Source organism: Myxocyprinus asiaticus, chromosome 5, assembly GCF_019703515.2.
Source record: "Myxocyprinus asiaticus isolate MX2 ecotype Aquarium Trade chromosome 5, UBuf_Myxa_2, whole genome shotgun sequence".
Taxonomy (NCBI): Eukaryota; Metazoa; Chordata; class Actinopteri; order Cypriniformes; family Catostomidae; genus Myxocyprinus; species Myxocyprinus asiaticus.
In genome coordinates, this window is record NC_059348.1 from 15,615,977 (window position 1) to 15,629,276 (window position 13,300).

At 35.2% G+C, this 13,300-nt stretch overlaps 1 protein-coding gene across 1 annotated transcript; it reads left to right on the top strand.

Annotated features, from left to right (window-relative positions):
- The first annotated feature begins 1,330 nt into the window (after window positions 1-1,330).
- Window positions 1,331-2,487, top strand: LOC127441677 (relaxin-3-like). The gene is made up of 2 exons (XM_051699330.1): window positions 1,331-1,496; window positions 2,256-2,487. The coding sequence occupies exons 1-2, from the start codon at window positions 1,331-1,333 to the stop codon at window positions 2,393-2,395; spliced, it is 306 nt and encodes a 101-aa protein (XP_051555290.1). The 3' UTR covers window positions 2,396-2,487.
- Window positions 2,488-13,300: the final 10,813 nt, after the last annotated feature.

The window sequence follows — 13,300 nt, forward strand, 5'->3', positions numbered from 1 at the left end:
TTTTTTATAAATTTGAGCTTTAAAATATTTTCAGATATCACACAGATCCAAGTCACAGTAGGACACTACACTGTCTTTCATGTTGCTGCAGTTCATCATTTATTCATCTTCAGTTTTATTCTACTGCTTTATAAGCAATCACATGAAATATAGGCCTATTCACACATAACCTAAATTTAAATATAATACACATAATGAAAATATGTGAGCCTATTTGCAAATCCCCAAGTGCAGGCTGTCATTTTTCTGAATCAACAAATGTTGATTAGAAATAGCATATAATCAATATAATCAGTGATACCCTGTTTTTTTTTGTTTTGTTTTTTTGGTCACACATCACATCTCATTTACCTCATATTCCAAAAAACGTTATTTATTTTAAACTTTGAATAAAAACTAAAATTCAATATTCACACAATCAGTATTGTCACTCATTGTTTACTCTGTCATACTTTTAATAATGTAATAATTCACATAATATTTTAAGTTTAAAAGTCTGGGTCTGACACAATGTAGTGAAAATATATGATGAAGGCATTGTCAAAAGTTACCATATATAATGTGACCTTAGTTAAAATCAGTTGAAAAATTGACCTATAAAAGTGTAGAGGAAACACAGAGTATGTGTAAATAAAGGAGTAAATGACTTAAAAGTGTTAATAAGTCATAGAAGTGTCTTTTAGGAATGACTGCTATTACATCTAAATGTGAGAACCTGCACCAAACATACAGGCTCGTATTTTATCCTGTAAACAGTGATGTTGTGTTAGAGTGCTAGGCAACAAAGTGTTTTCTAGCCATATAAAAATTGACCTAGGATTATGATGCTCAGCCATTTAGGTCATATTAGCAAGGTTTTGAAGGAAGTGCGTGCTGTCATTATGTCACACTATAATGCTGGTGTGACACATTCTTAGATTTGCTATATTCGGGTTTATGGCCATGGATCTATTAAACCTCATAAATGGCACTTTGCTGTTGCAAAATAAATAAAGACCCTATGTTAGAACAATTGCAATTTGTTAAATTAGCTGTATTTTGATACATCATTTTTGTATCATCTTTTTCTTTAAACAAAAGAAGGATGCTGTTTTTTTTTGTTTTTTTTTAAATGGATGTCTCTCCAGTGTGGGTCATTTTGCCTCATTTAAAATGTCATGGAAAAGTAGTACGTCAAAAATACATAAATCATGTTTTGCATAGTATATAAATGAAGAAGGGACGTTCTGAGGCCAGAAAACACGAACATCCTCTAACAAAATACTTCTATAACTTGACATTTATAACTTCCATCTTAAGAATAGACTGAATTTTTTCACTTTATCCAGTCATGAAGGTCTTCCTGTTGGCAGTGCTGCTGGTGTTTGCTGCATGGGCAGGTTCAGCCCAGTCTCAGAAGGCTCTCAGGCTGTGTGGCCGGGAGTTTGTTCGGGCTGTTGTCTACACATGTGGGGGTTCCAGATGGAGGAGGGGCCAAACAGAGACCCCCATAAATGGTCAGTATGCACCTTATCATTCTTAAATTCTCATCATCACTTAGTTAGGGTTCTCACACCTTTGGAACCATGATTTTTCCATTTGTTTTTGATAACTGGATAACATTTTAAAAAAAAATGTATTTCATAGAGAATGCAAACACATAGAGACATATTTTAGAGCTGAGCATAATGTAAATTTACTCTTGAAATTTTCATGACTTTTCCAGAATTGTTTAATTCCAGAGTTTCCATGGACATGGGAACCCTTATCAATTAAGAGCCACAAGACAACTGTCCATTCAAACTCCTATTACAACACTTTTATAATGGTTTATTACTGCTGTAACAACAGCAACTACATACATTTGAATCTAAGTCACGAAGTTAGTACATGATGTAAACAGATTTACCTGAATATTATAATAAATTATACTAATGTTATAATAAATAATATTTTAATATTTAATTATATTAAATATAATTTTTTAAACAATTGATTACGAATATAATAAGATGACCACTCTGAATGTATATGTAATCGAATTACTTTTTCTGATGTGTATTAAAGTTACTTAGCATAGTCTAATCACATAGATCAATGGTAACAAGACCCAATGACAAAACACACTGATATGGCAAATCAAATCCTACATTTAAGCCTTTTCTACCACCTGCAGTTTTTTTTTTAGGGCAATGTCAACTTTGTGTTCATTGATACAGCATGAAATATGAAGGAATCAAACATCATTGACATTACATAACTCTGATTCTACACAGGTGATGATATCCAGGCTGGTGTGGAGTCATTCAGGGTCATTACAGTAATGGACAGAATCAGAAGAGACCTGGACACAATGCTGCCCATACTGTGCTGTCAAGTAGGCTGCCGCAAAAATGACCTCGCTCTCCTGTGCTGAGAAACACTCTCAGTTATCAGCTTCTTATAAATCAAAATGTAGTGTGGAATATGTATTTAAGCTATTACATTTCTTAGGACTTCCAACAGAGATGGGCCAAAGTTAAAAAATGTTGACAACAAAATTTGAAGGAATTTGAAATTCCTCAAATGGAGATTTTTGTTTTTATTTTATTTTTTTTAAATTGACTGTTTATGTGATCATGTATCTGAGAAATAAAAACTTTTTAACAGAGATTTTCTTAGCAGAGGTATATATAGAAGTGTGTGTAGATGTGTGGAAATTAAATCTACTGATATCCTAACTGCATCACTAAATATTTTATAACTCCAACCAGAATATCCCGGTGTTATTTCAGCTGTAACAAACTGAATTGTACTTCATGAGTTTTAAGGATTTTCCTTTCAAAAGGTTGCTTCTTTATCTTCCTCAGACTCAAAAAATAATACGGGGTTGGAACAACGTTAAATGAAGCTGATTAAATAATGAAAGAATGTTTATTTTGGGTGAAATATTCCTTTCCATAATATATATATATATATATATAAAATCACTGGTTAAAGAAAGCACTTTGTATTGAACTCGGTAGGAAGAAATTGAGTCACTTTTAAAATGAAATGTTTGATATTATTAACCCATCACCATGTTGTTCAAAGATTTGTAATTTCTTCTGTGGAACTCAGAAAGCATTTTGCAGAAAAAAATATTAAATTTTTTATTTTTTAAATTTAAATTTTTTATATTGCATAAAAATGTGTAGATCTGGAAAAAGTGGATCTGGAAATGAAAGGAGCTCATGCATGGAACTATATTAATGACAAATTTATTTGAAACAAAAGAGCACACTGAATTGAGTAATTCAGTAAACAAAGTAAACACATTACAATGCATTTTTGGGAATGCAATTTCATATGGTTGTATATTTAAGTTGTAAATATTTCAATTGAAAACATTTCAAAATATATTTCATCCTTAAAAATTAAATAATAAATATTCAGCTCCCAAAGTTCCGTTCAGAAATATTCCGTTTATTTTTTAAAGTTCATCTTTATTTTTCGACAGGTAATTAATTCTGTTCATTATATTTTGCAGCTTCTATTCTTCACCACTAGGTGGTGCAATCGGGTGTTGATAAAGACCAAGAGCAACAAGGAGAGGATCTGGAAAATTACTTAAACTAATTATAAACCGTTTCTTCAGTTTGACAAGCAACTTTACTATGTGTATCATCTTCAGTGTTAATGTACAACTGTATCTGAGTGAGGCAATTTTCAGGGCAAAATATTCCTACTTTATGAAGAAAAATTAGTCAGAAGAGACTGTTTTAAAAACTTTTATTTTAAATGTTATTGTTTTAGTAGTTTGTGCATATTAGATTTATCTTCCTTTTGTATTTTAAGCATAATGCAGTTGTATACACCATGACTTTATCTTTTTTTTAATTTTTTTTACATATTTATGTATACATCCCATTCAAATCAAATGAGGACTAACAAATTCAAACACAGACTACCATTTATCTTGTTATATACATTTGTTGCATTTGAGACTTCGCTAACCCTACGAGCCGAATGTGATGACAGATTGTGATAAAGGTTCATTTGGTGAGGACCTATCCTTGTTGTTCTTAATCTTCATCAACACCCAATTGCACCACCTAGCGGTGAAGAAAGTAGCAGCAAGTCAAGATTGCGCATTGGCACTCTACTGCTTTTTTTTTTTTTTTTTTGCAATGCCAGGATGTACAAGATTGAATTTCCAACAATTTTTTAACCACTGAAATTTTAGAGGCGAACTTGCAAAGTGTAAATATAATATAATATAATAAAAATACAAATATAATTGACCAAATATTAGCAATAATAAAGATGAATTTTAAAAATAGCTGAATATTTTGGATGTGAACTTTAGAAGGTGAATATTTATTGTTGAATTTTTAATGAAGAAATTTTGAGTGAAATGTTTTTACCTGAAATATTCACAGCTTATTTGTATCTGAAATTGCATCCCCCATAAATTAAAGCACTGTTAATGTCATGCATTGATTTTTCATTTAGTAAAATTCTGTTCTTTTTTTCTAAGACATTTGTCATTAATATGCTACTATACAGGAGTCACACTTAATACAGGAAGCATTTTGTTTTTCAGAGAGGTAATAACTGGAGGAGTTATCCATTGTTATCTTCGTAATCAGACTGTCTGCTCCTTTCAATGTCAAGGTAAAGTGTGGCTCTACAGTTATCAATTGTTATAGATGTTAAAAATAGTGTTACGTATAGCCTTGTATTTTTCCACTGTTAAAAGCGAAAATGAAAGCTGTGATTACACAAATAAACTCGACCCATGTTTTTTAAAGGTGTGATCTCTCATCGCATGAAGCAAATGCTTTGTTTGAATTTTTTCCTTAATATGACTAATTAAATTAAAAATAAATGACTAAAAAAACGAGTGTAAAAGACCACAGTTTAGAAGTCTTCAAAGGTAAGTTCACAATTAGGATCCATTCGGCAATTTTACAAATAATGTATTCTGATTAATGCATGTTCAGTTCTGTTCTACGGAAGCCCTGAACCGCAAGGTGGAAAAAAAAAAATTACGGTGAAAAAAAAAAAAAATAGTGTCTCAGTTTCTTCCTGAGCCTAAGTCTTAATTTTTTTTCTCTCTTCCTAAAACTTTTTTTTCTCTCTGCAATTTTTTTTTCTCTCTTCAAATTTTTTTTTCTCTCTGCAATTTTTTTTTATTTTCTCTCTTCCAAATTTTTTTTCTTCTCTTTAAATGTTTTTTTTTCTCTCTTCAAAAAAATGCATGCGGTACCAACCTTGGCCACCAGGTGCCACTATCAGTAAACATGTAATCTTACGCTTTTAATGCTTTCTCTGTTGCTATATAGCTGAATAATACATTTATTATTTATTATTATATAAGTGTTTGCAAACCTTAATCAAGACAAAATCAGGTTACATATGTTTGATATGGCATTCGTTGTCGTGTAACAACTGGAGTTATTTTTTTTTTTGAAGAGAAAAAAAAATTAAAGAGAGGAAAACATTTATTTATTTATTTATTTATTTTTTTGAAGAGAGAAAAAAAAACTTTTTTGAAGAGAGAAAAAAAACTTTTAGGAAGAGAGAAAAAAAAAATTAAGACTTAAAAGGAACTGAGACACTATTTTTGTTTTTGTTTTTCTTCACTGTTATTTCTTTTCCCACCTTGTGGTTCAGGGCTTCCGTACTGTTCTGCTTTCTCTTTTCAGTCGAATTTAAAATGAACTGCAGAATTCAGAATCAGAATGAGCTTTATTGCCAAGTATGCTTACACATACTTCCAGTGCACAAACTACACGAAAATATAAGTATATATATATAAATACACAATAAGACTATATATATATATATATATATATACAACTGTGTATCTTAATTACTGGTTTATCCATTATTTTTTGCTGTTTGTATCGTGATCAGTACATGCCAATATGGCAATAAATTGCTTTATAAAATCATTTGAATTGTCATGATGAATTATTTTCATGTATTTCATGCAGGAAGTGTTGATACGATATTTCATCCCAAGTGTAAAATTAGTTAATAAATAATAATTAATGCTTGATTTGGGTCTATTTCCAACAAGAAATAACCCACATTTCCTAAACATACTCACACAACATATTAAGAGACTGTTGTCCAATAATCTTGGACAATTCATTTTATTCACAGTTGATGAAAAATCTCAGTAAGACAGATTTAATTGTTGTGGTGTCTGCTGGTTTGATCTCTTGGTTTCTTGTTCTTGTTGTTTCTCTTTCCTTCAGTAGATTCTGCTTGTTAACAGCAGGTGTCATCACTAATGATCAATCATCACTCAGAGAGTGTATCTACTTGATCTCGGTAACTGTTTGGCCAATTCAACATTCAACACAACACAGAGTAGATTCAACACTGCTCAGTGTTAGTTTTTAACACCAGCGGGTGAGACCCATATAAACAACAGGAGTGTTCATTTAACAAAAAGGATTTTACTGTGCATAATACAATTAAATTCAAACGTGATAAAACATCTCACTACTGTACATGTCTCATCTAATAATTATGGTCTTTCACTGTAGAATGTATCCATTTAGCATCGCAAAATGAAAACAGTTGAAAACAAAGTCACTAGACAGTTCAGGAAAAACACTGTTCCTTTTTATACTCAGTAATAATGCCATTTCAAAACACGTGAAGCATTCACAAAGGACAAAGCTGAACAGAAATGAACAAACTCTCAAAATTTCTAATGGACTTTCAGCACATGTACACACACCTGTTAGCACAATAATGCTATCGTTTATATGTAATTCATTGCGTTCTGTTTCTGGACGTCTATTGTAGCTGGGCCGTAATGGTGGATAATATAAATAATCCCCCTTGTTGACTTCTTGCCAATAAAGTGAAAAAGCACACAAACAAATTATTCCAAGCTTTTTCAAACAGATGTTCCTAGGTCAATCCTCTGTGGGCAGTCAGTGGAAGAAGCATACCTGGGACAAGAGCGCTGTGCTTTGAGAGTGGTTTCTGATCATAACATTGCTGTTTTAGATAAAAACTTTCTTTCACTTGATTATTAGGATAACCATTAACTACACACATTGTCTGGGAAATTTTAAAGACATTTTACAACATTTAAAAAGCAAGAATCTAACCGCATAACATGCAAGCAAGCAGTGACCGGCTACACACAAAACGCCAACCAATCGCACTTCCGCTAGCCAACCAGAAATTCCGCCCACCTAGCAAAATACAGCGAATTCGCTGAGAATATCATGGATAGGAGAGAGCGTAATGTTCAACTAGCATGTTACGACAGTAAGTCACAAGTGGATACAATTGAATGGGGAGAGCCATAAACCCACACCTACCTGATGCAAAATAAGTCTTCTCTTATAAAACAGCAATTTTATCACTGTAAACTCTACACATAGTTCACTCCAAAAGGATTGTTTAGTATAAAACATGTTGAAGATTAGCGGACAGGCAGTCAATTGATTAAGTGATGAGCTGTTTCCTCACAAAAGCAGTTTATTCAGCATACTCAAGCATCTTCTCCATAGACATCCATTTAAAAAAAAAAACTCCTCACCAGAGTACCGCCCATTGAATATCTATGGGAGCGCCGCATGATGCATTTTGTAGATTTTTTTGGATCACATTTTTAAAAAGCTGTCTATTTTACATAAGATACCACCACCAAGATAGCAACATTAGAGCATATATCATTTTGTATACCAATATATATGCATGATGGTATTGAAGGCAGTTCAGCCTTCAATACCATCATGCCTGATCTTCTACACACCCCTACCTTGCACATATATCACAACTTGCACATGAACATACACCATTCTGTTATATGTCCTATTATTTGTATGTCTATTTATACTCTTACCTTGTTTTATATTCTGTGTCTCACTGTAATGTTCTGTGTGCACTTGTTTCTCCTATCACCAAAATAAATTCCTTGTGTACGTGAGCACAGTTGGCAATAAAGCTCATTCTGATTCTGATTCTATATTTTACAATAACTTAATTCCTTTGACAATATTTTTTCCCCTAAATTAGAACAACTAATTTGTGTTTCTAGAGACAAAAGACAAATGACAGTTTACATGCAATTTACAGTTTATGGTAATACAGAGGAGAGGTAATTGCCTCTAAAATGAGTCTCTGCAAGGACAGAGAGGAGGGGCGTTCTGACCAGGACCAGTATCCTGAAATCAACGATGGAGCACTGGCCGTTGACCCCAGGTGAGACAACACTAAACCAGAACAACCTTTGTAATGGTAATACTGTACATAGGGCTAAATAGAGATCAGGTAAATCCTTGACATTTTTTATAATGTCTAATGATTTTATATCATTAGGCAGAAGTTCTACACTGTAGCATCTTCAGAATCCAGTTGTGTGTCTATGAAGAGTAGTAGGTCTCTTGACCCACCTCCTGAATTTACAGATGCAACAGTGATGTCTAAACTTAGGTAAGACAGAATACATTCAACATATTGAAGAATTGCTAGAGGGAGAGGTTTATTAATGAAATAAACATTTGTGTTAGTTTTATGTGTGATTTAAAATGATGTTTCTCATGCTGGTGACACAGTTTCAACATGCAGTGAATTGCTGCAGCACCAGCTCACAGTTATATAGAACCAGTCCTGCAGAAACACTCACTAGTAAATGTAAAGGGAGACCTGCAACATGAATCTCATCAACCAGTAAATGATGTCCTGGAGAGAGTCAAAGAAACTCACAAATCCAGCATGAAGACAGTTTACTTGAAGGAATCAAAATACAAGAGGATAAAACCCTCCTGAACAAGATATACACACAGCTCTATGTCATAGAGGGAGTGAAGGGGTGAATAGAGAGCATGAGGTTTTACTGATAGAGAAAACACAACTTTTACTTGACACGCTACTCAATTGCAATGATATCTTCAATCCCACACCTAAACCAGGATGTGAGGAGAAGAGAAAAAAGTGTAAAGCAGAAATAAAGACAACGATTACTAAAGGAGTGGCAGGAATCGGAAAAACTGTCTCTGTGCTGAAGTTTGTTCTGGATTGGGCCAAGGGGAATGCCAATCAGGATATAGATTTAATATTTCTTCTTCCATTTCGAGAGCTAAACATATTCAGAGACTGCCAGTTTAGTCTTGACAAACTACTGCTTGCCTTCTACCCTGAACTTCAAGATCTGAATTTAAATATATATAATGAGTGCAAAATTGTGTTCATCTTTGATGGTCTGGATGAAAACAGAGTTTCACTACTTTTTTCAGACATTGAGAAAGTTTCTGATGTAACTATGGCATCATCAGTTGGTGCATTGATGTCAAACCTCATCAAAGGAGAGTTGCTTCCCTCTGCTCACATCTGGATAACTTCCAGACCAGCAGCAGCCAGTCAGATCTCCTCCCAGTACATCAGCCATCTCACAGAAATTCAGGGATTCAATGACTCCCAAAAGGAGGAATATTTCAGGAAGAGAATCAGTGATGAGCATCAAGCCAATAGAATCATCTCACACATTAAAAACACAAGAAACCTCCACATCATGTGCCACATACCACTCTTCTGTTGGATCTCAGCCACTGTGCTTCAAAAACTCCTGGAAAAACATGATGTCGAAGAAATTTCCCAAACTCTGACTGAAATGTACATACACTTCCTACTCATTCAGGTAAACACGACGAATCAGAAATATAGGTGGGGGTGAGAAACAGATCAATATTTAAGTAATTTTTACTATAAATTATTACTATAAAAAACTGCTTAACAACTGTTTTCAACCCTACTGGGATGCCAGTGACTAACATGACAGCTCTGTTTTTTGCTCGCGAGTATGTGTGTCCCTGCTCGGTCAGGCTGCACTTTAACTTGCACATTCTTCTTCTTGTGTTTTTGGTGATTCACATTCTTCATCCATACTGCCCCCTACTGGGCAGGGAGAATAATTTCTAGAAAAAAAGGACTTAAATATTGATTGGACTTAAATATCCTTACTATAAGTAAGGAGTAATTGATGACGGACTGTTGAATTATTGAAAAACAATGCACACCTTAATACATCGTTCAGGGTTTTATCTCAAGACATTTTATGTTTTTGTCCCTAAAACGCTCTTGTGAGTGGAACTACTTTCTTTCCGCCATGGATTCAGCGTCTTGCTTTAATAGTCTGAGCCTTCCTTGCTAGTTCGAAAACGTCACTTTAGAACTAGCAACGGAGGATTGAGGCTCGCGCTGCTTTACTGGAGCACTTACTGGAGTAATGAGGTAGTTTGTGCATGTGTGTGTGAGTTTGTGTGTTGTTTTTGAGGGATCGAAAGAGTGAAACACAGAAAATGAGAGAGATTGCTTCTGGGATTACCTTTTTTTGTTGCAACTCTCGTCAGAAGTAACATTGCTTAAAAATCACCAAGATGCAAGTTTAAACACTTCTCAGCAGCAGCGAGTGTCGCCATATTTCCTTTGAAAACTGCTTAACAACTGTTTTCAACCCTACTGGGATGCCAGTGACTGACATGACGGCTCTGTTTTTTGCTCGCGAGTATGTGTGTCCATGTGTGTGTGAGAGGGGGAGCGCGAGGGTGTTTCCCACAGATATTTCAGATAATATAGAAAATGTTGTATTGATCAAGTGTATCTAGCTCTGATACAACTCAAGCCTTCGTTGCTAGTTCAAAAATGTCACTTTAGAACTAGAAACGGTGGATGCGCTGCTTTTCGGCATTGGAGTAACAAGGTAGTGTGTGTGTGTGTGTGTGTGTGTGTGTGTGTGTGTGCGCGCCCGAGTGAAAGAGAAGGGGAGGGGTAGCGTGGTGCTTTCCATTATAGCTATGTGAGGCTGATTAGGGCGAAATACACTGAAACATAAAAAGTTTCACATATTAAAAGTAATTTCGGATAATAGAAACTGTTGTATTGATCAAGTCACGGGGTTGCGGCTCTATTTGTTGGTCGCGACACGAGTCTCAATGTGTGTGTGCGTGCGTATGTATGTGTGTGAGCGTGTGTAAGTGTGAGGGAGCACGAGGGCTCTTTTTAACCTAAATTTAAATAAATGTAGGATATTTCACATTGTTTGACGTTCTTAACCGATTTACTTTAACCAATGTCGTTGTTTTAATGGGTCATTTTGTTGTGGTGGCCTGTAGGGCTCTTTGAAATAACTGAAATAATTTGGCGAAGTGATATGGAACCGTTATGCGGTCAAGACCTGGAACTACTTCATAGCCGTGCGTTTACTGAAAAATAATTGCACACCTTAGAACATCTGTCAACCAATCAGAATCAAGCATTCAACAGACCTGTGGTATAAAATGCTTTACTCACCTTCCAACATTCATTGGCCACTAATAATGTGTTAATATATTATTTTAAGAAGTTACTTATCATCATGTAGACCAAAACGGTAGTGCATAACTTATATCACAGCGAAATAATCTTACCACTCTGATGTGTGTCCTGACCTCCACTAACCGGAGGAGCATAAGTCTTGTTGCCAAGCGTTGCCTTGACAACAGCGGAGTTAATTTTCAGTTTAACAATAATTTCCAGGCAACGAAATTACGAATCCTACTATTTAGACGGTTTAGTTCATGAAATGTAATGATTACGTACTGACGTTGCTTGGTAACTGTCCTCGAGCGTTCAATCACACGATTTAGTCTAAGGGTTCAATAAAATTTAAGCTTAGTCGACAGCATTTGTGGCATAATGCTGATTTCCACAAAAGAAGTATTTCGACTTGTCCCTCCTTTAAAAAAGAAAGAAGCAGCATCAAAAATAATAAAAAAAATAAATAAATTAAAAAAAAACAAATAAATACAAAAAAAACAAAAAACAAAACAAAAAAAAAACAGTGAGGCACTTACAATGGTAAATGGGGCCAGTCCATAAACCTTAAAATACTAATTGTTTCAAAAGTATAGCCACAAGACGTAAACAATATGTTTACATGATTCACTTCTTGTTATGACGACCCAAAAATACCGTAAAAAATGACAATTTATACAACTTTACAGCTCAAATAATACACACGTTTTAACAGAATTAATGTGCGCTTTTATAAAATTATAAGCTTCTCATTTCTGCCTTTAAACCCTCAAAATATTGGCCCCCCCATTAACTTCCATTGTAAGTGCCTCACTTTAACCTCGATTTTTTCTTTTTCTTTTTTAAGAAAAGGAGGGACAAGTCGAAATAAATGTTTGTGGTAATCAACGTGTATTGAACCCAGAATATTCCGTAAACGCTCGTAAACATTTGCCCTTGCATTTACCATAGTAGAGTTGAGTAACGCTGCCACCCTGTGGTCAAACACAAATAGGTCCTATGTTGTATTTCTAATACTGATCAGCAACAACATTAAAACCACTGACAGGTGAAGTGAATAACATTGATTATATCGTTACAATGGCACCTGTCAGGGGGCGGGATATATTAGGCAGCAAGTGAACAGTCAGTTTTTGAATTTCATGTGTTGGAAGCAGAAAAAATGGGCAAGCGTAAGGATCTGAGTGACTTTGACAAGGGCCAAATTGTGATGGCTAGAGGACTAGGTCAGAGCATCTCCAAAACGGCAGGTCTTGTGTGGTGTTCCCGGTATGCAGTGGTTAGTACAAGGCTCACTGATGTGCATGGGGAGCGAAGGCTAGCCCATCTGTTTCGATCCCACAGAAGAGTTACTGTAGCACAAATTGCTGAAAAACGTAATGCTGGCCATGATAAAAAAGTGTCAGAACACACAGTGCATCGCAGCTTTCAGAGTGCCCATGCTGACCCCATCCACCACCGAAAGTGCCTACAATGAGCATGTGAGCGTCAGAACTGGACCATGGAGCAATGGAAGAAGGTGGCCTGGTTTGATGAATCATGTTTTCTTTTAGATTATGTGGTCGGGAATGGTTTGAGGAACATGACAAAGAGTTCAAGGTGTTGACTTGGCCTCCAAATTCCCCAGCTCTCAATCCGATTGAGCATCTATGGGACGTGCTGGACCAACAAGTCCGATGCATGGAGGCCCCACCTCGCAACTTACTTCAAGGATCTGCTGCTAACGCCTTGGTGCCAGATACCACAGGACACCTTCAGAGGTCTTGTGGAGTCCATGCCTCAACGGTTCAGAGCTGTTTTAGTGGCACGAGGGGGACCTACACGATATTAGGCAGGTGGTTTTGATGTTGTGGCTGATCGGTGTATAGACTGTGTGTGTATATATATATATATATATATATTTCAAGGGAAGGCAGAGGCAGTGTACTTTAAAAAAAAACAAAAAAACAAAAAGCAGACGCTTTGTTATTAATGGCATAATGTTGTGTTTATGACAATGACCTCAACAGCCAACCAAGAAGAACGTTAAACG

Excerpts from the sequence above, each read along its gene's own strand:
- LOC127441677 (XM_051699330.1), top strand. The coding sequence starts at position 1,331 with ATGAAGGTCTTCCTGTTGGCAGTGCTGCTGGTGTTTGCTGCATGGGCA. Across the intron at positions 1,497-2,255 it reads AACAGAGACCCCCATAAATG|GTGATGATATCCAGGCTGGT; the intron begins GTCAGTATGCAC and ends GATTCTACACAG.